Source organism: Rhopalosiphum padi, chromosome 2 (assembly GCF_020882245.1).
Source record: "Rhopalosiphum padi isolate XX-2018 chromosome 2, ASM2088224v1, whole genome shotgun sequence".
NCBI classification, from domain to species: domain Eukaryota; kingdom Metazoa; phylum Arthropoda; class Insecta; order Hemiptera; family Aphididae; genus Rhopalosiphum; species Rhopalosiphum padi.
In genome coordinates, this window is record NC_083598.1 from 11,217,892 (window position 1) to 11,244,784 (window position 26,893).

Sequence of the window (26,893 nt, forward strand, 5' to 3'; positions counted from 1 at the left end):
AATAAATAATGATTCATTATAAAGTTCTTAAACATTTAGGTTACACTTATGATATAAATGTTTATTTATAATTAAGATTAACAAAATTATAAAACCGTATTTTATAAAATTATTATAATATTTATACAACAGTCATATTTAGTTTTCAAATGATATACAATTTCGCAAGTTGACTTTCAATTGTTCAAAATATTTCAGTGACTCGAGACATAACAATATTATTGAACTGCAATATATTCCTACTATAAGGTAAATTAATGAATTATGCATTGGTTATAATTTATTGTATAAAATATATTTTTATAGTAAGATAAGTATAAGATAAGATTTTAAAAACTAAAAAAAAAAAAATGTTTGACTATTATTAAAAATATATATAGTTTTGTCCATCTTACCACAATAACTATAGTTACGTATTATTTTTTTCCGAGAGTTCTTGCTTTAGCTAACAATTTTATTACTCAAATCGATTTCTTTTTCACATAGCGCCATATTTTAAAGCAAAATCTTTATGTAGCATTATGTTCTGCTATCAATTATTTATAATATTATATGTAGTTGTTATGTATTTATAACTGTTTAATTTTAACTATCATGTAATTATTATAACTTATTGTACTATTATTCTAAAGGGTTTTATACATATCTATAAATAAATATAATATAAATATAATTTATTTAAAGATAATATACAACATAGTAAATTTTAATAGACGTATATTATTACTAAATCATTTTTGTATTTATTAACAAAGGCATACTTTTTAAAAACTAAAATTAATTCCTATATTTATGTATTATATTTAATGAAGGTTAATGATGTTAAAATATCATATTACCCATAATTTATAAAAAAAAATGATCATAGTGATTTTTACAGTATTTATAATAATTAAATATAAAAATTATTTATTACAGTACTTTTGATTTATTTAACAATTTAAAATCGATTTTATACGAAGGCATAATTGTATCCATTGTTATTTACAATTATTATTCATAAACCAATGTTTAAAATACCGATAAAAAAATACAAGCACACACACAAAATCTAAATACAGACTCTATTCAATAATATTTTGTTAGCCTTTCAACTATTTGTAAATATGAGCCAATAAATTTTAAATTAATTAAAATGAAATTGGGATAGTAAAATAAAATGATAATATGTATTTTATGTTTTTATTAATTTCATGGCTATTGGACATGAGTACATGACAAATATTTCGTTTAAAATATCAAAAACAAATTTAGACTAATATCATAATATTACCTCAACTAACTAAATCTATTTTAATAATTTAAAATGTTTTTTTAATGTTGTTTATAAAACGTCTAGACGACAAAACATTTATAACAGTTTTGATATTTTTCACTTATGAATTATTAACAACATCTAAAGTCAATAATACGACCATATGAATAATTTTTCTTTAATAATAACATCATACAATTTAAAATAGTAATAATAGTAAAGTAAATATTATAATTCATGTTCTTTGTTGTAATGTACTAAAAAAAAAAAATCAATTATACAAATATTAATAATTTTGTATAAACAAAAATGTCCGCATTCAGTTTCATCCATATATTAATATTAATTACTGTTTTTTATTTGTGTATTTAAACATTTAGTTTGTAAGTTTAATCGTTTTTGTGTTGTTTTTTTTAACAAAACAAGATATTTTTATCTTAATTTTTGAACTTGTATCTTATACATTTTTAGTAGTTATCTATTATGTTATAATTTAAATGGATTGAATTTCTTAAGTGTCACGCCTCGCGTACTTTAGTATTTAATTTGAGTACTATGTATTTTGTTCACGTTCAACCTGAATTTCAGCTCAAACCATTATTCTGAAATCTAAATGTTTACATTGCATTGTTTATATTATTGGTTAATGCATATATTAAACGTATAAATTTAATAAAATAATTTTAGTACTGTCGAAAAGTTATAATTTTATTGATTTAATTATTAGATCTCCGAATTAATACTAATACTTATTAATACTTGTCCCAATAATTTTAAATATAATACATACCAATAATAACAGTTGCTGAGTACATTTATCATAAACCAAAAACGTTATAACTATGTAATTACTAACTTATGATATAAAAAATTCTCTTTTAATATACACAAAAAGAATTAAAACCAAATTAGACACTTGAAAAATTGTGTTTTACAACAATCGTTTTAATTTTACAGTTTTCATAACGATTTTTTTTAACGTTGATTTATTCTATTGATTTGACATAAATGCATAATATGCAGTTATATTTATGACAGAAAAATCGATGTTTTACATTATATTATAATAAATATTTATGTGTACGTATAATACTTAGTAGAAATATGAACATCATTGTGACCAATAAGCTTTGGATATATAAGTGTAATATATTATATTATACTCATAGTCTTAAAATAACATTAACGCATTGCAATAGTCATACAAATTTAAAAATATGACGTACATATTTACCGTATAACACGTATCTAAAAGTAAATTTGAATTATCTAATTGTTGTAGTTTATATCTGTGTTCAATACATATTGTATCTCAGATTTTTCTGCCGATAAGCTTACGATAGGCTACGAGATGATTCTCTAACGTAAGGTACTAACCATGCTACGCATAGAGGATAAATGACTCACGGTACATTAGTAATTTAAAACCTGGTTAATATGATAATTTATAGCGATTCTCATAGTTAATTAAATTGAAAACAAAACACTAGGATTTAATTGTTTTTTTTTTTTAATAACTAAGTTTAATTCGATTTGGACATTTTAATAATTGATAAACGGTACATAGATAGTATAAAATAATAATACACCACGATCGCGGAATTTATTTCTCTATAAATCAGCTATTTTGTTGTTATGTAAAAGAAAAGTTATTATCCAACGTATATTAAGAATGTCTTTTATATAGCACTCAAAATATTTATTGTGAAGAATTTTAAATGAAAAATAAAAATATTTTAATAAAGTATGCCATTATATTATGAAGTAGGTACTATTACAACCATAACTATTAATTAACGATTATGAATATAAAAGCAGAAGGTAAACTACCTATTCTTTCTGTGACGTGCATAATGATATAATTTGATTAATTATTTTGGTTATCAGAGATATTCTTATCGTGTCATATATAGATAGTGAGAAAACATACAAGTCAAAGCAACCTCACACCTGTCCATTTTAATAATTAAGTTTCAGAATAATTTTAGATCTTGGTTTGGACTTTAATACTTATCAGTATTAATCTGAACTTAAAATAAAAACAACTAAAAGTGATTTATATATGCTTAATGATATTATTATAAGCGGATAATATCCTATCTATTTCGATCAAGTTATATAGAGTTTACTTAACTATTTTAATTTACGATAATTAACACCACTTTGAAAAACATGAATATATTTCATATAGCATTAGAATAGTTACCAATCAGGATACTAATCAATCAATTCCACAGACAAATGTATTGCTGGCCAACGTTATTGGACATTTTTAAACGATCATAAATGTACAACATTAAATGATGTATGTCCAAAAGAAACGGTTTGACATTAAAAGTTGAGCCAAAGTTTTTACGCAGCCATTTTACTATAATAAGGTTTATAATAATTTATTGAAATATATCTTATATATATATATAATCAGTTATATATATAAATGACAATAATTTATCGTGTCCAATGGAGTGTAAAGTGACGAAAAGATTAATAGTAAATTATTCATATAACTCGTGTAGCTCGCCGAAGAATAAATAAAAAAAAAAAGTACTGTCTTGTCATTATCGCGAAGCTGTAATAATAGTTCACGAAAATAAATTATATTTAAATAAAATTGTTGTAATATGCATCGTATTCTCTAATCAATTAGACCAAACTATATAGAAGAAATTTAAAAGTTGTGGTATTATAATATCATTATACTTGATTATATTTGAATATTCGATAAAATATTAACAGTTTATTCCAAAAATGATTTATGCGTTACATACGACCGAACCACTAATACTGTTTAATGCGAAGGTAAATACCGATGGGAGATGAATACTAATCCATAATATATTGTTTAAAAATATACTTTTTATAATAACACTAAGCAAATATAATATTATACTATGTTTATACTTGATTTAAACATATACTTAGTTGAATAGGACATTGAAAGTACCTATGTCCTTTCATTCGACACAGGTCTTAAACGGCCATAGATACTTCTAGAACAGTTTTAAAAGTTATCCATGAACGGTGGGGGAGAGGGGTGAATCTGCTCGAGAAAAGAATAAATAAGTACAAATCACTTCGATTGATCCAGAAAGTTAATAGTTGTTTACGCCGGGAATCACAACAGAACGAATTCACTTTTTTTTTCATTATAGTAAGTAACTCGTACTATACTTACTTTATTATAATATACCATATGTATTATGTACTTATATATTTTAAATATCTTAAACTCCAACCACGTGGTTTATGTATATTTTATAGTATGATGATTTTGTACGACGTAGTTATTGAGCAATAAACGGTAAAATCGAGGTAAAAATAATACTTTCAATTTCAGGTGAGGTGCAACAAGAAAAGCTACTTGTATATCCTAAATATAAGTTCTTGCTTGAACAATATGATTTATTTTTATTATCACTATATTTTTTTTGTTATTAATTAGTAAGTTTATAGAATAACATTTCATCCAAGATTCCTTTTAAACTTAAGAAGTAATCCCGTTAAACATAGTTTTAAGTTTTCGTGTCCTTATTACTTTATAAAATATGATGATCTCACATTTATTATTAATATGTTCTCAACTCTAAGAGTTTAATATTTTAAAATGTCTTCAGATTTATGAATAGTGTGTACATGTGAATAGTTTTAAATAGTTTTGCAAAGAAGGTGTGTTTTTGTAATCATACTGTTGTAATAGTATTTTTAAAATATGCTCATATAAATCTATTCAATTGTTGAATATAAAATATTATTTTTCTCTTAGTCAATTTAAGGAAAGAGTAAGTTTTTCACTGTATTATTTCTATAAAGATTTTATCATGAAAAAAAATTTATAAATTTTATTTAATATTTTGCCTTATAAGCACCATATTTTTAGCTTAACCTAAACCACTTCTTTTTTTTTTTATTTATGTTTTATAATTCATGTTTGATGGAATGTTATGTGTAACTTTTAAGTGTAAGGAATCTAAAGTATCAAGCATCCAATTAAATCTGTAAAAGATAAAAAAATCTAAAATGTTATTATGAAATCAGAACACTATGATTATATAATATTATAATATTATGTTGTAATTCTTAAATTACCTAATTATTAAATTTAATGTATATATGTAATAAATGTCATGTTTCCCATATCAATGACACGTAGCCAAGTGGTGGATTCGGATTCCGGTAGGACAGATTGGTAAAAACCTATGTGAAACTGGATTATAGATATTAATCACTGTAATAGGACATATTCGAAGTGTCTTAATCCTCGTATGCTCTTGTAAACATATCGCTTACATAATTTTACACTAGACAAGTAATTCGTAGTAAACGATCAAACGGTACAGAATCAAATATAAACGATGAAATTATGTCAATAAATATTATAATATCGCTACAAGTTATTTTATATTTTTATATAGTGACCATTTCAGTTGACCAAAATTAATGTATTTTGATTTCATGTTATTTTGGATGTATGTGAAATAGAACCTAACTTTCGAAGGATTACAAAAAATACAGCTATACTGTTTATTTGCGATGATATAATATTTTAATACCGGATGTGTTGTGGTAATTATTGTATCTATTTATTTATTTATTTTTTTAATTTAATGTTTATATGTGTTAGAAATTATTGTTATAAAAGTGATTAGAAAAACAAAACCGACGTTGACGTCAAGTCGTCAAATTAAACAGAAATAAAATGTAGTTCATTGTATAATTTAATTTTTTAATTTATTTATAACGTCATTTTTCCGAAAATGGGTTAATATTTCAAGACTTCTTATTTCGAACTATTATTTTATGAGTGGGTCGTAACACATTCTTTTTTTCTTAACATTGGAATACAAAATATAGGTTTTATTTATAATAATTGTGTAAATACGTTTTGATTCAATAGTAGTATTTAATTATGATTTTCCACTAACTTCAAACCCAAAATAAACACTAAATAAATTACAAAAATAATCGCTCTTGGTTATTTCATACTGTTTAGTACCATAATGCTTAATATAAGGTTTTACTTTAACCTTATTGTTTGATGTTATAATAAGTTACTTTTTTTTTTCTAAAGAAAAATATTTAATTCATTCAAAATTCTTAATCCTACGTATTGTATACCTGCGTATTATTATTATTTGCTTTGTTGGAAATAAATTCATGAATGTGCTTAGTTTTACGAGAAAAAAGATTTTCCACGTTATCGTATTTTGTTTGATTAATACTTAATGTTGTGGTAGGAATAAAAATGTTTCCGCTAATACAAACAAAATGGATGTTCTTTAAATTATTTTTGTTATTATTAATACTGTTTAGATAACTAAAAGGAAATATTACTTTAAAACATTTTTTTATTAATGTTAATAATGAAAACATAATGAGTAGTGAGCAACCTAAACCAATATTTAAATATCATTGAACTTATTAAATATGTACAAGCAAGTATAGTCGTTTTTCTGGGATTTCGTCGTAAATACGTTTTGGTCAAGAATTAAACGTATGGCAGAATTGTAAAAATAGTTGAACACAATCACTTTTTTTCTAATAAGTTTGCGCTACGCAACACATTCCGAAATTGCCAACGACGTTACGACAATGATTAAATCAAAAATTGGACACGCCACGCAGACTCGGAAAAAAAGATTGGTAGCCTTCTGTCTTCCGTTAATATATTGACCGGCAACTGATCAAAACCGAACCATGATACAATATTCGCGTGATCTTTAAGTCTTTAAATACCCGTAAAAAGCGTTCTAAAAAAAAAAATCATGTCAACTTAAAGTATACATACAAATTCTATACGTGCAATTTGAATAAATACATAGTTAAGCATAAAAATCGTGCTTAGAAATCATCGCTTATTCGTAGTTTGTACGGAGACCAGACACGTATTAAATTATAGTTATGGAGAAAAAAGAGAGAGAGAGAGAGAGAAAGAGTAGCGATTAACATGGTTATCATTTTCTTATATTGGCAAAGGTATTTGCGTTAAGAATTTCGAAAATCCCTATAATGTTCTTGGAAAACTTTTTTTTATTAATCTTGTTATTATACAACGATCGGCGAACTAAAAAGTACTATTTCTCGAAGGCTGTGATCGTGTTATTTGATAATAATATATGTTTATTTTTCTTTGTTGAGTTTATTTTATCTATATTTTAAAGTTGTATGACAATGTTTACACTTAACGAAATGAATAATGATAAAATTCAAGTTCAATAATTCACATCACATGCAATACAGTATATTATCTTAAAAAAAGTGACAGGAATAAACAAAAAATAAAAATAAAAATAAAAACAAATTTATTACTTAACATAAAACGGAGGTAGGTACTTGACTTATATAAAATAATAATTGAGTCAAATTATTCAAATACTTGAAGTGTAGGTATTTAGTAGGTATTACGGTTAAATTTGTAAAAAAATTTTTTTTTTTTAACATTCAACAATGCATTTTTATTATGAAACGTAATTTCATTTAAGTAATATATTTTATGAGACAATATTATGGAACCGTATTATTTATATTTTATAATGTTTATTAAATAATTTTAATAATTGTATTCTATAAATTAAGTTAAATGTTACAGAAATGTACATATAGATAAAACTCTTTATAAATTGTACATTACATTGAGATAAATACAACTAAACTGGCTAAATTATTGTTTTAATTTATGCAAGGAAATGTTGCAGTGCTGACGGTGATTAAGTAATGAGTGTACATCATAATAATACAATGTATTATAAAATATTTTAATAATTATTGTATTATATTGTAAGGATAACAATACAAAATTTTAAATAAATGCTTAAAATTGTTTTGTAGGCATTTTATTTAAAGCGAACGAAGTATGCAAGTGGTTCTGAAATATAAAAGGTATCAATAGATTGCGTTATTTGTATTTATAAATTAATTAATAGTTTATTTCATTACCGTTAAGTTGAATTTTGTTTCAAAATAAAAATCAATAATTTTTAATAACATATTCATTGTTTCAAGTATTGCTCATTAAATAATATTTTAAATATAACTAGTACAATATAGTATTACCTATTTCTGCTGAACGAAAAATGACATTTCTCCTTATTGGTGAAATCCCAGCTGGTTTATTAAAGTTGCTTAAATATAAATCGACTCACATATGAAAACTTTATAATAACATTTAAAAGTGTTCTGGTTAAAAAATAAGCGCTCATTGACCTGAAAGTATAATATAATTTCATAAAGGTCATAGCTTTAATTAAAACTATTATGGTGTTTAGGTACGTAGAAATATGAGCTTAAAGCTCATATACTGTCCCTAAACATTAAAGATTAAGATAAATAATCATAAAGGTCCCAATAATGTTCATTAATATATTACTTAAATTTGAATTTTAAATTTGTGTGTAATATGTTTCAGGATATTTTCATTTTATATATTATAATGAACAGAGCTTAATATTATATTATACCAAACTTTTTTTTTAACCGAAATGTGGTTTGAAAAACTAAATATTAAAGCTATCTCATTTTAGTTGTACATCAGCATAAGAATTTGATATTTTTTAAATTGTTTAATTACAAATTTGGTGATAATAATTATGTTATATTTTAAAGGATCGAGTAAAAATATTACAAAGACATTATTGAATACGATTTAGAATATACCATTAGATTTTAGTATAATGATATTATGTAGTATGTAGTCATAAATAACTACTGACTACTATTGACACTTGGGAAAGAAATATGATTTCTAATACTTTCATTTTTTTTTTTTTTTTTTTAAACACGATGATTTGATTTATAATATACTTTACAAATTGATTGCCTCAAAGAATCGCCATATAAAGTTGGCTCTAGTGAAACAAGTGACAAACATATTTTTTAACTCTTTGTTTTGTAAAACACACACACACACACACACACACACACAAACTATTGCGTATTTACATACGCTTATTGTTTTTCGATGAGTTAAAATAATATTATACCTACGATCATATGATGACTATAAATAACTAAATAATTTTAAAAATACTTTTTATAATTGTATTAGTTATTCCGTAAGTTATGAAAGGTATTTTTTATGGAATTTTAAATCGGTTTTAGGGTTACTTTCGTTCCAGGAAGATTCAGAACTAAAAGGTAGTTTAGTTTTTTGGTTTATTTTACTGCGGGCAATGTCACTTCCTACACGAGCACGGTACGTATTTGACTTTGAAGAACTTTTCAATATATATATATTATATACAGGTATCTAAATGCATGTATATATTTGTGTATTTTGTATCAACATATATGCCTACTATACATATAGTGGTAGTTTGTATTGATACACGTGCTGAAAAAAGTAGACCATATAAAGTTAGGAAAATTCTTGGAAAATCAAACGTATGTTTGTGTTCATTGTCGTCGTGGTTGTGATTGCTAACGAATCGGGTATGAAAAAAAAACCAGAAAAAATTCATTGCAAACAGTCTGCGTTTGCTAAACGAATCAAACCGAATATTTCAAATCGAATAAAGACGGGCATCCGGCCAATAAATGAATTGCGTTTATAAGAATTATTTTCTATTCACCACGAGGTTTTCGGTACCTACTACACTAGTACTAGACGTGTGTGAAATGAATGCTAAAATATAATATTTCTAACTCGATTTTGTATGTATTTATTTTATTTTAAACAAATGGTTAGATAATCAAACATAATATGTACGTTAATAAATTATCACTTAATATCATATTGCTATATCGATAGATCTTTAGTGAAATTTATTATCGGTAGGTGGTTGTAGAGGAATTTAAAAAAGATTTTTTTATGTATAATACAGAAAATAAAAATTAAAGATACAAATAAAATAAGTCTGAAAGCCAAAAAATGTATGATACATTTGATTTAGAATTTTAAGTTTTAAAAAGGTTCAATATGTGATTGGGTCATTGATTGACGGGTTTGAATAATAAAATTGTGAAATGGTTAAATTTAATTTTCAAATATGACCTAAGTGATCGTTGATAACAATAATTAGTAGGTATTATAATATTAACATGAACTTTTTTTTATATTAATGTTATTAAGATGACATAATATTTACCCTAATTTATTTTGTTTATAAATCACTTGAACCTATTTATAAGGATAATAAAATAATTTATTTTGAATGTATTTAATAACGATATATTGTATTAAAATTTAAAATACCTAGATGATTGTCTTAGAAAACAAATATAAACTTCATCGATGATATCGATAATCAATAATTTTCACTTATTTTTGTGCATCCACACTATATTATTTTAGTTCTATATTAATGAATTTAATTTAAATTCAATATACTACTAGTTTAATATAATTTGTTTTATAGTTCTAGGAAATGTATTTAAATTATAATATACAATTAATAAGAAAGGTAAAAAAAGAGTTATCTAAACCTTTTAAATATTTAGGTAAATGTCTAGTAAAACAAACTTTTATGAAATATAGAGACAACGTACGGCAGTCTCATTTAAATGAAAAAAGTTCAGATGATGTAAGTGAACACAATGAAAATTAAATGAACAAACAGATTTTATCAGTACAGGTATATCATAATAAAGCATTCATTTTAAGTATATTTATACACACTAGATATTGGAAATTAAACATTTTTCGTTTTAAAAGTAAAAAATGCATAATTTTGGACCAACCAAGGCTACATAGATACGAAAAATTGGAAAAAAATCATTTGTGGATGACAAAGGACTTTTCAAGATTTCTACTTTCAAATATTGATAGTGATACCATCGATCAATTTTTATTAAAAATATTATATTTACTTATGAATATACATTTTTCTTTAAACACATTGGCATTGGAAATGCACAAACGTTATGTTTGAAAGTAGAAATATTGATGGCGTGGTTTGTCATGTACAAAATAAATAATGTTTTATGGAAAGCTTTAATTTCTTTATTTTCATTCAGATTGTATTATACTATAGTAAATGTTTAAATTAATAATTAATAAATATTAAAATGGCACGATAGCTTACCGGCGGTTATCTTAACCCAATAAGTGAAATCAATTAAAATCACACGTCATTGTGCCATGTATTGTTATTATTAATATTATTACCTAATCTAGATACATTTGATTGAGTGTTAAAACATAGTATTTACTCGCTATGAATAATATAATAGCAAACACAAATACGTGGTATGTGAAAATTGACTTCTATAATATAATTATTTATTTTATGTACTCGTTGTACTAATACGATATTAATATTATAACTATATTATTAACCGTGTGCTGTATTAAAATTGCATAGGCGATGCGCCGTGTAATAAAATATTATTATAGTTGAATTTATTTTACATTAGTTATTATTACTGATTTCTTATACAAACTTAATATGTATAATACGACAACAGAAAATTTATTTTTTAACCGTTTATTTGTTTCAACTGTTTAGATATTACTTACTTTATGATGCATTCACTATTTTGTGATTATTTTTATTCAAAAAACTCTAAAATGTTGTCATCACATACCACTGCTTGGTTGTTAATAAATCCTAAATAGTAAATGATGTCCTGAATAATTAACAAAATAAGCAATTATTTATGTGTAAGTATATTTTAGAAATTTAGCAGTTCGGATATTAACTAAACATTACGATTAATTGCGACTGCATTGCAGTTGTGTGAAAAAATATTTATGTAAATTTAACTTGATTTAAAAAAAAAAAAACTGTTTTTTGTAATATTTTCATTTGAGTAAATAACCGACAGATAAGGGTTAAATAATGACAAGTAAACGTACTGCTACTACTGCTATAATTTACCAAACTCAGACGTTTGTACAATATGACCATTGTGACACCATCAATTTGCTAATTGACAAAAAACGTTTAGGTATATTATATTATACCTACATTTTAGATACTACATAATATGTCTTGTTTGTCGTTGAGCAGTGATACGGAATATAATATTATTGCATGAAAGTCAGACGAATAAAATAAAACTTACAAGGCAATAATTAATCGAACATCAAAATAGTTGAAACCTTTAGTTTTCATAATTTTTATTCGTTAGTAACTGAATCATTTTATTGATTTAGATAATTTAGGTTATAGGATCACCTAAACACATCGCCGTAGTAATGTTATGTAATAATGTGTTTTATTTTGATGATCAATTTACATAAATAATTTATTTTTTTAACGTTTTCAATTGTATAATTGATTTTATATTATTGTCATTATTTTAATATCTTGTTAGTCTCATCTGATACTTCATCTTCACTTAGATACAAAATCACTATTTACAAAAACATTTATCTTCAGTAAAAATATGAAGAAATATTTTTCCATTTAATAAAATATACTATAACATTGCAATAATAATAAAGCCGTTTTCGTTTTGGTGCTGTTGCCTTGAAATGTGAAGCACGAATTCTCAACGAATCAGATCTTTTGGCACGTTCTCGTCATCCTGTCGACTACGGTAAACCACTTGTTACTACGATCGTACGATTTTCAATAGATTTAGTCACGTTTGGCCTATGATTTCCTCTCAAAACTGACGAAGATGTTTTAATCTAAGGACTTGTTATGATAATATGAATTGAGCATTTCGGTTTGGTCGTTTGAAATTTAATTTTTATTTGTCTGTTTATCCTTTGACACTTGTACAAAGGGCCACCTGTGTCTTCGTTGTATCTGTGTCCGCTTATTTTATAATTTGTATCCACTTGAAATTGACTTACGTTCATTCAATAGTTAATACGTTATTATTTAAGAGTTAAATTAAACTATTAGATACTCGATAGACTGCAGAGGAATGTTTTGATCGACATCACTGCTTCAGACAACAGTCTTCTCGGAGGATATTAATTATAATTTCTTGAACATAATATTCTAGAACTCATAGCGAAACTTCATCACAAAGTTTTCTAAAACTTTGATTGTAATTTAAATTGCTAAGAGAAAATTGCAGACGGTTCAACGAATAGTATAATATGATATGATTGCTATATACAATATACATACCTACCGAAAATATTTCAAGTAACAATGTGATTTGATTCTTATTTCAAATTAAACAAATGAATATAAAATTTACAATTATTAACATCGTATGGAAATTACTTAATATTAATTAAAATCATTCGCCACCTAACGTCAAAAATTCACTTAGGCGTTAGATTAAGCTAATTTTGTAAACCTACCGATATGAATACAAATCGAATAATTTAAATTATAGTAAACTAAAATAATAAGTGGCATAAAAATTTTAATATTTTACTGTACTCTTACGGCTATGCTAAAATATTGATTTTTTTGATTATTGTTTTATTTCAATGATTTAACGATAAAAAAGCTACGTCGATTTTTGTTGTCATTTTACATAATTTTACCATTTTAATATACATAGTTAACGCTATTGCATTTGATAATTTTTTCGGTTTTTGTAAAGTTTTATTACAGCTCATTAAACAATAATTATAGTGAACTGTCACGACATTTTTGAATAGAAAAACTTTTAAAACAAAATTTCGTTTATTTAAAGTTTAATTTTTTATTATTAAAATATTAGTATTGACGCTTATACTTAAAAATAAAATGCAAATTTATGCTATATATACATATATATGCGTATTATAAAATTTGTATACGTTTATATAGATGTATAAAAGTTTTGGACGTTTCGAGTGATGTGCTGATGTGCTGACGTTGGGCAAGATGGATTTTAAATAAACAAAATTAATAATTTGATTAAAAACCCCCTAAACAGCTCAGAAATTCCATTTTATGAGATAAGTGTTTTTAAACAATGGAACCTCGTCCAACATATTCTTCGAAAAAGTTACCATAATTCTGATTCGTGTAGTAAACTTGGCGAAACGGTCTCGAACCACGATCGTTCCTAAATATTTCACTGCCGTTGTGCCGTTATCGTACACTTCCGAAACACGCGATTAACATACCGGAAGACAGCAACTATTATATTATTAACTCGTCACAGCGTTTCGCGCATATATAATATTGTTGTTTTTAATATTATCGCGTTGACTACATTGAATATCGGAATCGCCGCGAGTGCGAAGGGCGATTAGGCGCTTTGAGGAGGGACAGAGCACTTGGAAGCAGCACGCTGTGTGCCGTTTATTTAATACCTGTGTACGATTAAGTAAATTTATTGGTCGCATAATATTTTCGTATACTCACGTCGAACGGTCCTTTGATCAGCGGCCCTGCCTGGCCAATGTACAACGTAGACGCCGAGTCGAACAGCAATTCCACCGGATCTCTGACTACCGTCACGGTTTGCGGTTCCAAACACCTACCGAACAGCCGCACGTACTCTCTGGTCACCTTTAAACTCAGTCGTATGTATTTCCGGATCTTCCAAGGAACCGAAAACATGGCCAAGACGTTCGATGACGATGAGTATTTGTTCACGTCCGTGTACAGGAAGCTCACATTCATCGCGCTGGACGATGACGGTACGACCTGCACGCCCAACTGCACCACCTGTATAACACGAACAACACCGCAATGATGAGAAACGTGTAGAAAACGATTTTAGTTTTGGTATGCAATTATATTATATAGTATCATTGATTATCCCACAAATCGTTTAACTTAAACGAATAAAAACAAATTCACAAAACGTATAATTTTAACAGATCTGCCTAAACATTTTCGCGATTATTTTGATGTTAATAGTAAATTATATTTATATTATCAAAATCATATTGTTATGAAATCTACTAGACATCCGAAATTAAGAATCAAATTACCATTTTATCAGTCTCTAAGTATAGAATTAAAACGATAACTGCACAGTTATAATTTATAATATAATGATATTATTAATTCACGTCTTATTTATTAATTTTACAACTTCGTATATTATATTCATATTACAAGCATGACGTTTTAAAATCATTAATTATACTATGAGATTATTTTATTACCTATTTATTTTTGTTAATGATCTTAAATAATCCTCATTGTATTTATTTAACATTATTATTAAGATGATAATATATTTGTGTTTATGCACAGGATACTTTTTTGTTGTGTGTAACGTTGTTATAGTTTAAATAAATTGCTTACAATTATTAAAATATACGCGTTTCCGCGATTTTTCTAAATTGTTAATTTCACGGATCATTTATTTTTTCGTTAGTTTTTAAATGCGTTATTTTATTCCAATCATTCTATCGAATAAATTATTTAATAAAAAAGAACTGAAAATAAATTACTGACTACCATAACAAAAAATATTTTTTTCTTTTCTATGTTAATTCCTTAACACCCGTAGTTTGTACGTTGTTTCTTCACTAACATCAAGAATGTTTGAAGTTTATTAGAAAAACGTATTAAAAATAAATTGAAATATTTCAAATTATTCAATTATACTTATGAATGTACGATATGTATATGACATCTATTTATTTTTAATAGTGTCAAAAACTACAAAATTTTAATTTAAAAAAAGAAAGAATAAATAAGCATAAATATTTGAAATCTGCATTTGATTTAAATACAATTATTATAAATTGTCTAAGTTTAAATAACTAATTCTAAGACGTATTAAAATAACCAAAAATACTAAATAAAAAAAAATTATTTAAAACCAATCAATGTATGTTTAAGTTAAAAAAAAAAAATGAAATTAATATTCTTCATCAATACGTGATAATATAGAAACTAGTTTATTATATTATTTTTTTGGAAGACTATTTTGATTATACATTTATTATAAATGTATATTTAAACAATGTATCATTGCATAAATTAGGAATGTAAAAACTTTGGAATTTTAGACGGGTTAGGAAATAATTGACATTTAAATGTCAGCAGTTGATAACGAAATATTAGATGGACAATCATGATTATTTAAACTGATATAAGACAAGAGATTAGTATTAAAAATACAACAAAATACGTATTGAATATAATCTTATCAATTTTTTTATTATCTGCAGATAACGAGTTGTTAAAAATATTAAAATTATTTTTTATTCTAAATCTATAAGTAGAAATTCAAATTTAAAATAAATTGTTAAATTAAATATTAAGAATTTACTATATTTGAAAAAATATAGATACTTAATATAGCATAACATAGTGTAATATTATTAAATTCACTAAAAAAAAAAATAACTGTTAGATTTTCCAATGAACATTATTAAATTTTCGCTTATAACTTTATTCCGTAACTTTATGCTACTGTGTATATTATTATAGTAATAATATATAAAGTAAAAAAAAACTTCAAAACTCCAATATTAATTATCGTTTAATATTATGTGTTTATTAAAAATAATATGAAGTTTTGATTATGTTTAATTAAAATTATTCTAATAAATAAATATACCTATATATTCTATATTAGTATACACGCTTTTATTAACCGTTAAAGTAATTGATAATCAATCCTTATTAATTTTATTAATTTTAAAACAACACGGAAGTCAATTACATGTATCCTACTGTAGGTATAGTATGCTTTAAACATACTTTTTTACAAAGAGAGTCGATGTTAAATTTGAATACAATGATAAAACATACATATTATTGTTTTTAAACTAGAATTCAAAACATTAATATACGTATTGAAAAAATGTCTTGAAATTTTAACAAAATAATTAAAACTGTTATACTTAATTTGATCAAAATTTGATTTTGAAATATCTTAAAAAATATTTGCGAATATACTTTTAATATGTACATATAAATTGTGTAAAAAATATATGAAACATTTTGTAATCGATTTTCATATATTATCTACTGCAATTGGAAATTGTATGTATTTTATTTTCAATATAATTTAAAAATATCCGAAATAAAAAGAAATTTGTCAAAATTAAGTTTCAAACACATATAACAATATTATTTGTGCTTAATATATGTTTTCGATAATCTTGAATTACTACAGAAATAACTAATCATGAACTCATTTATCAAGTTTTTTATCTGTAAGATTACAAAAAAATAACTCAAAAATAATGTGATTTGATTCTGAGCAAAGCGATGAATATATTAATTTTACAATCATTATTTTTCTCTGTCTATTATTAACTTTTGGAGCAGTAAAGATGCTTTAATTTTCACCAAATATTTATATTATCATATCATATTTTACGATAATAATAAATAGTTCGAATATTTTTTGAGCTATTTACAAGCAGAAGTAATTTTCAATATTTTCAATATTTTTAGTTTTTTATTTTTAAATATCGATTAAAAATTATTTACTCTTTAGATATGAATGAAAATTTGATGCAAAACTCTTAATAAGTTGTTTAATTCTCAACTAACAAAAATCTAAAAAATTAAATAAAAATAAAAATAAAAATATCGAAAATTAGCAAATTGTTTTGTAGTTGCATATTCATAATACATTTTGTTTATTTTACCTAAGATTTGAAAATTGTATGCATGGTTACTCATAATTCAACCTATTTATATAAAAAAAAATTCTATCAGAAAAATAAATAAATTTTTAATGAGTATTTCAAGTTCAATTAGTACAACATAATATCAATCTACTATAATACTAAAAGTAAAATAAATGACTTTAAAAGATATATAAAAAAAAACATATAATTTTGTGATATAGGCTGACAGACTCTCCGTTCAGAATTACTTTGTTTTTACAATGATATATCATTGAATTTAAATTTAACATGCCCATGATAGTGACCCACTCAATAACTGATGTACAGCAGAGCGGTACCCACTTGCTTGCCTTTTTTTTTTATTTCACATGTTAATTTTTAAAAATATACTGAGCATTTTTATCTTTGACCATCTCTCCCAACTCTAAATAACTAACTTATAGGTCAATTTTTTACTAGTAACTAATCTCAGTGTTGAAAATTTAAGTACTTTTACTGTTCAGCAATGTGATTATTAACGGCAAAAAAATTAAATAATGAAATAATATACTTTATATTAATACCATTTATAGTATCTGAAACTCACTTAATCTGTATTTATCTATATCAAACAAAATTAATTATGAATTAACAAGACATATATTCTGAATTTCAAACATTAAAAAAATATATCTCTCTTTAAAAATCTTAATATTACAATTAAATTAGACATTTTCAAGTATTATCACTAGTGTTTGAACTTCGAAGTTGAAATATTTCACACAAAACCGTGAAACATTAAATGTTTTTCAATACAAAATATTGATGATAACTATTTGTTAATTACTTAATACATAATAGTTCAGAGGTTGTAACTTTAATTATTGATATTAATATTTAAGAACTATGTAAATTCGTACTTGCCGAGAAAGATTATTTTGAAAAGCTCAAAGAGGAATTTCCTGAAGAAAGTGATAATGAGTCACAACTCCTACAAGAAATTGAATATGAAGTCAACACTTATGCGATTGATTGTAGTATTACTTGAGAAACGAAGAAGAACAAAGTTAAGATATTTAAATATATAGTACCGATATAAATAAACTTATGACTAGGTATGATAAATATTTATAAAATAATATTGCATTATAATTTATATATATATAATATCAATTATATATATTGTAATAATTGTATTATAAATCATTCTAACCATATAAATATTATAATATATAATTAATAAATAGAATGAAAAATTTTATATTTCATGACATTTTCAAACTCTAATTATTATAACGACATGTATGATGTCCATACTTACATTTTCTAAAGGATTGACAACGGCAAACAGAAAACCACCGTTCATAGAATTGAGTTTGAAATTTACCACAATGGAAAACTCAGAGTACAATTTCTCAGGTAGGAATAATCGATACGGTGATTTTATATCAGATCCAGGTTTAATGCCAAATGCTGGAAAACCATCCTCCCCGCTGTCAAAGTACAACTGCGGGTCCTCGAACGGAACTTTTATGGCAGTTTGAAGATCATGTTCGTCTGAAAAATCACCATAAATTCAATTTTTTTCTTAAAATATTTACAGACTTGTGATATTCATATGATACAGTAGATATTTTATTAAAATTGGGAGTTTAATTTAAATTCTTAAACCACTAAATAACATTAAAACGGTTTTTTCGAGTATAATGGATATCTTGATAATTTAGATAATTTGTAAGTAAATTTTTAAACTAGCACGTGGCTAGGCAAATATTATGCAATGTATAATATTATTCATTTAGAACGACTCTCTTTTTTTTATATCTAAATCTGATGATTCGGCAATCGTGAACTCGGACGCGTGAAGTATGATTTTGGCGTAAAGGAACCCTTCCATTGCTTGTCCAACGAGATCTGGCCAACACTGTTGTCGTTCCAGGTGTGCTGGACTGTTCTATTGGGTTTTGGCGCCACGCGTGTGTTAAAATGCGTGTCTTTTTTTTAGTGTTTTGTTTATTATTGCTTGTAACTCGTAATATCCCCATTGTTTATAAACTTGTATTGCCATTGCCGTGGCATTTATTTCGAAATTAATTATATTTTAATAAATTATACACGTCGACATCATTATCAACGCTGCGGTTGCTGTCGTTTTTTAAAATATATGACTCAGCCGTTGTCGAATTAAATATTAATAATTTGTATGTTGTCTAATATAACTGTACCGACACTACAGCTATCAACAGCGTATCATTACTATTATATTGTTAAGTTTATATAATTAATATAAACTTTTGATTATATACTCATATAAATATTACTCGAATGCCTTTAAAAAACACGATCGATTTAAAAAAAAAAAATAATAAATAAGAACACATTTAAAAATTTCTAAATGGTTCTATTTAAGAACAACAATTTTCCAGTTAATTTGTTAGATTAGATATATAGTTCAGATCAAGAAAATATAACAAAAAGTCAATAATACACAACATTTTTCAACTGACGTCAGCAAAAATCCGATAACCAATAAAATATGATTCCTTCTATCTGAAACAGCTGATTGGCTATAAATTAGAACAAACACTGTGGCTGCAAATAAGTTTGACGTAAAATAAGTAATAACAAATAGTAAACCATTCCAAAAATGGACACGATAATTTGTCTAAAATGTCATGTTTTGTTAGAGACATTTCAAGGCTTTTTAAACTGAACAATGAAGAAACAACGATACGAATATAGACAGGCATGAAACTGTGCAAATTTATTAACCAAACTAAGAGAGTTGGTCGCTGTCATGATAAATATAATTTTATTCATTTATTTACCTATTTGTTTTATTTTAATAGATAAGTAAAAAAGCAAGACATTTTATGAACTGCGTTAACGATGAACACCATATAATTAATATGCTACTGAGAAAAAATTGTTTACACTAATAAAACAAGCATTGTGCCATCATTAAACATCAAAATATGAAAGTATAAGTAAAATATTATTATACAAATTTCGATAAAATAATATATTTATAATAAAAAATAAAACTTTTATCTCTATCGGTTACAACGTTTACAAAGTACTGAAAGTAAAATATTAAGAAACTTGGACATCAGTTTAAAAGTGAACTGTTGTTTTCTGTTGATTAGTTTTACTTTTTGGAGACATACAAAGTTTTAGAATCTGAGTGTGGAAAGGAATATATAGATTTTACAATGAAGTGTTCGCTTTTTTTTTAGTTTTATATGTAATTACTTTTTAGAGGGAGTGCTCGAAAACTTTCATGTAGGTTGTAAGGTCGTCATGAACAGTACTTAAAGAACTATTTTTTGTAATTTTCCAGTGTTCCATTATTTTTAGTTTTCTTGAAAATTTGAATATAATCTGTGGGAATAGTAAAGACTAAACGTTGAACTTTTATATTCAAAATATTATTCTCTATTTTTTATAATATAAACGTATTTCTTAAATATATTTATAAAATGTTAATTACACAATATTATTATGAAACAGTAATTTTTGAGTTCAGAAACATTGAAAAATTCTTTAATATTTTAACAATCTAAAATTTCTAGGACTTAACTTTGAAAATCTGTTATACACGATTTTTGGTACAACATATTAAAATATTATATATCTATTTATACAAATTAAAATTTACGTAATTCCTTATTATAATTTATTGTTAATTATTAACACAATTATTAACACTATTCGTGATATTTTAAATACAAATTAACAAGGTGCAATGTATGGCATATAGTTGTGATTTATGTACAAAAAGGTACATAAATATTTGTAATGTGTATAATATTTTTAAATATATTATTTTTATAGCCCTATTGATGTTTTAAAATTTTATATATAAAGCATATTTTATTAGGCTCACTAATTAGTATAGCACTAATCACCTATTACGTTGTTATGAATAAAATATTAATTGCCTTTTATTAAAATTTATTATTGTTATGAATACCTAAGTTTATTTCATAGTATATACTGATCATACAGGGTGATTATTTTATCGAACAGCACTTATTATTATTTAAAAATCTATTAAAGTTTGTAAACATTTTTTTTTTTTACTTAATTAATAGTCGAAATAAAATATAATTTTTCAACCGTTATAATTATATTACTTTTATGAATGACAACATACATTTTTAATTTCATATCGAGATTAAGATAAATATAAATTCCTCAAAAAATGTTGAATATTATATTAAACAAATTTAAATTAAAAAAATTATTAAAACATACTTAAAATTTACTGGAACATAAAATATAAAATATTTTTTTTTTTTTTTTAATGTTAATAGATTCTGAAATAATAAGTGTTGTTTAATAAAAGAGTCAATATATAAATATATTATAAACGTGTTATATAATATAAACAAAATTTATGAAAATATTGTTTTCTTAAAGAAATAAAATATATTTATAAAAAAATACATTTAATATTGGTTATTAAAATCAAAGTTCATTGTATGCGATTCAAATATTATTTAGAAACATAACAAATTTGGATATTTGAGAGAAAATGACCTTAGGTCATTAATAAAAAACTGTGTACTTATTTTAAATATTTGTAATGTAATGTATACATTATCAATGTATGAAGAAAGTGGGTGCTATTTCTGTTTACATTCACCCACATACCAAAATGTTTAACTTTTGTGTTTTATTAAAAAAAAAAAATCAAATCAAATAATTAAGCGAGAAACCTTTTAGATCATAGCCATAATGTTCTAGATCCTGTTACGCCGGAAAATTGCTGATAATTGGGTCTCGCAATTAAGTTAATTTATTGTAATATTGGACCCGACGTTCTTTTTTTCAAACAAAAAGCTTTTAGATGAATAAGACGAATAGGCAACAACTTACTGATGCGTCGATGCCAATTAAAATGTAAAAAAAATTACAAGACACTTAATTTTAATTAAATGTTAAAATTGGAATATGAATGGAATATATCGTTTTTGAAATACATAATAATACGTGTCATGTTTATATACAGAGGAGAAGACGTGCCAATTATAAATGATTACAATTCAAGACAGATTCGCGTGAACTATATTATAAATTATAATATACCGGCCTGAGACAATTTTATTGTATCGTAAAATACTGTATTATTAGAACGGGCAGGTTACTCGTATATAAGAAATCGATGGAGGGTATGAACAGTTGTTGATGTCCGGCAACTCAAGACGACAAATAAAAAACTAAAGTCCTGTAAAATAATTTAAACACGTGCGTTACAACTGTTAACGACTTGGCGACAGGCGTAGCAATATATCAAATAGTTCCTTAAAACGACAATGAGAATAGAAGTTGAAAAAACACAACTCGAATACGACGATCGTATAATACTATATAATAGTAAGTCGACGGTCTATACAACAAAAACGATTTTCCCGGCACACGCGGGCCACCGACTAGAATCTCAAACGATTCTCACCGTTTTGATTCAAAACGCAGGATGTGACGAAAATAAATTATTACTGTTTTTCCGGGAAAGGTCTTGGATTATAAAATGAACGCGCGTGTGCGTATGTCTAAACACTAAACGATCAAGTGATTTAAAATAAAGTGCTATCGTCCCGGGCGGTGCGACGGTGGCTTATTCTTAGTACCGTCGAGACTTGGATAATATTATTATAATCGTTATTCGATCATCAGGAGATTATAATATTACAGTCGCATCGGATCACATAAGTATGACATATTTCAATATTTACGATATCATGAATATAAACGTTGCGTCAGTTCAGAAAAATGTTAACGAATAGATAGCTAATCGTGTCTGGGCACATATGTACGCGAAACGAAGATTTCCATACATTTTGTATCACACAATTTTATTTTTGGATTACAAAAATATCGCGCGAAATCGCATAAGATTTAATTTTTTTCGTGCTGGTATAACATTTTTTTCGAATGATAATGTTAAATTTTACGAAGATAAAAATGGAAAATCGTGTCTTTGTATTCGCGTAGCGGTGGCTCACGTAGTGTCATAGCAGAACAGCACCCCGCCTTTGCGCTCACTCTCTTCGTTGGTCACGTCGCAGCCGCACTGTCCAACAACCGTGGCAGTGGTATATAATGGTACAACGGTTCGCCGAGGACGACACGTGCCGGGGTGAGTGTAATATGTGCAAAGATATACGACGACGACGACGACGATGACAACGTCTGAAACACTCGTCCGATAACGACTTTAACGGCACCGAAGTTTTCTGCAAAACAAACACGACCCCGTTCGGCGTTAAATAAAACGGCCTCGGTGTAGTCAGAGTTTCGAGTATCTAATTCGGCGGGTTCGTTAGGCGCAATGCGGTCTCGCCGTAATAGAAACGAAGACGATATGACGACAACGGCGGAGGAGCTTTTGCATTGCAAGTGACCCGAAAAGGGTTTCGACGCATTGTTTGCGTTGCGTCTTACGTAGATCACATGAACACACGTACGCCGCCACCGCCGCCACCGCCACCGACGACAACGACGTATATCATATATTTTATGCTATTTACTCTTCTTGTTTAAATGTCGTCGTCGTAGGTTTCCTTTTAATGTTCGTACACGCGTGTACGTTTTATTTTGTGTAATAATATCAAAGTTGCGTAGGTGTGAAGGTAGTATTGTTATATGTGTGTTACACGGTGACAAAAAAAAAAAAATCAAAATCAAATGCGACACATCAGCTGAGAACGTCGCGTGTCGTCTCCGTTTCGTTACATAATATTTGCGTAATTTCGAGCCCAACCGAGTGAGACGCTCGCGCGTGTTCTTCCGGTTCGCTCGTTTTTCCCCGTAGGTCGTACAGTCGACCGACTATTACGGAGACACGTGTAAGTCAGGGAATTGTCTCCTTATCGATTATGTGGCTAAATCGCCGCCGCCGCCGCCGCCGCAGTACCGGCGTCACGCATTAATCATGTATAAGTCCCTGTTCCGAGGCGGTGCATCTATGAGCGTGTCACGTGCTCACTAACCTAATCCCTTGCGGTCGTATACTATACGCGCATAACAATGGAGTTATTGTTATATCGTCTATTGACAATACTAATAAAAATAATAATAATAATAATGTGGTCTATAAGAATAGACGTTTTCCCAATATTTAACTTGTGTAGTTAAAATGTGCAGTTGGAGCGATTCGACCAAAATTATTATGTACTATTTCTTAAAAATACCTTAATAATATAAAAAAAAATTTAAAAAAAAATTGTTCTATTAATTTAGATACGTGTGCAATTTTACAGATCATTTAATGGTATACGAAATGATTTTTAATGGCGATTGAACCAAATTTGAGTTAAACCTACTAACATAAACTTTAAGGAATAACAATATAACTGAAAACTATCAGTAGCCACGCGTAGCTGTCCGTATACGGTTGTTTATTAAATTATTCTTTTTTTACTTATAATTTATAAATGGTTAGTTTTTCACCAATCGTCGATATAAACCAGTAAATAAATTGAGTTTATACAAAACAAAAACAATTGTAATATAAATATGTACATCCGTTTACATTTAATATGTATTGATGAGATCAATATAACCTATAAACAAGGTTTAAAAAAAATTCATGTCTTCATTTCTCATTAAGCATTTATATTGTATTAATAAATTATATTATATAAAATCTGAAACATGACAAACGTATGATAAAGTATTATAGTACAATAAGCCCATTAAAAAACGACTGATGAACTTCAATTTGTTTTATTTTATTTACTGCGTTTGAAAATTTACCGCTAGTCCAAATTATTAACAGTATTACTTATTAGTTATTAGATATTTTTCTTTGAGTAGATTAATTTGGTTTGTTCGATCAATTCAACTATTTAAAAAAAAAATTAATTTATTGATTATTTTAAGCTAAATACAATAAATAATAAAAAACTACTTTTACTAAAACCCTGTTATGAATTATTTTATTCGTCTGATTGAATTATGTTGTATATTTTTTTTCTTTTAAACGAATTTTTAATTTATTTGTAGTTTATTATTATTGAATAAAAATTAAAACTATGCATCATTTTTGTATTATATATTCTATAATATAATTACAAAATTATTTTTTTAATTTCACTTATGATTTTAAAATATAATTAAAATTAATTTATTAAGCTGACATCATTTTCTATGGAAAAAAAATATTTAATAATTAAATATAAAATTAATAATTTCACTTAATAAGTTATTTTGTAAGTACTCCTTCATCTACTTAAGAATATAATTCTTTGAATCGCATATTATAAAATATATATTATATTATTATATAAACGGACCATCTTCGATCTTCGAAACAGTATTTTATGAAGACAGTCTATAAATCCCGAGTTTTAAGAATAATAAAATATTTTTATCGGATGTATTGCTCTATATAATACTACTAATATAAATATGTTATACTTCTAATAATATATATTTATATAGTTATTTTTACTTATTTTATACTAATGAGTATAGCATATATTACACATACACACGTATGAATAATATTAAATTAATAATATTATATTAGTTTTAAAAATGTGTGTCTATAATAACTAAAACTAAAACTAAGGAACACTATTTTTTAAGGACATCTGATTAAAAAATGAAATGAAAATCATAGAACTAAATAACGATTCAAAATTTTTTTTTTTTTTTTAATTTCAACAATAAAATTGTTATGAGTATTTTATTTAAAATGTTTAAAATACATACGTGTATAAGTTTAAGACACTGTAACCGAATACTGAGTAGTTCTAGAAGATGTAGAGTATATTACATCAGGTCAGTTAGTAGTCCTAAAATAAAGCGTGTTCCAATACTTTTACGCTTCTCTTTTATGAATATAAAAAAATAACTTCTTATTTTTTACTTTGTATCTGAATAACAAGTTATTAGTTGTAAAAGAGGGAGAGCATATAATTCATATAATCATATGGTATATCGTGTAAAGTTAGAAAATCTACCTCAAACTCGATTAACAATTATTGATGCTGTGTAGGGTTACCAGTTTACCCACGGAAATGATTGAATTAATTGTATACAAACTAGTGTTAATTACATTTTAATATTTGTCCGCGATTTATTTAATTTATTAAAATTAGAAAGACCAATGCGCGTTAGAAAAAATAAATAATAAATAAAGCATAAATCATTTTGATTCAGTGTTTATCAAAACTTACAAAAACTTGAAATAATTCATAAAAAATAACACATTAAAAAAGTTAAGTAAATAAAACTTAACAAAAGTGCATTACCTACATACTCAT

General features: G+C 25.6%; 1 protein-coding gene across 1 annotated transcript in view; it reads right to left on the reverse strand.

Annotated features, from left to right (window-relative positions):
* Positions 1-26,893, reverse strand: part of LOC132918891 (collagen alpha-1(XVIII) chain) — a 233,862-nt gene that overhangs the window by 175,118 nt on the left and 31,851 nt on the right. Inside the window, exons 3-4 of the mRNA XM_060980235.1 lie at positions 18,940-19,175; positions 14,455-14,760 (exon numbers count right to left, since the gene is read on the reverse strand). Coding sequence (XP_060836218.1) covers positions 14,455-14,760; positions 18,940-19,175 — 542 coding nt within the window. The remainder of the gene's footprint in view (positions 1-14,454; positions 14,761-18,939; positions 19,176-26,893) is intronic.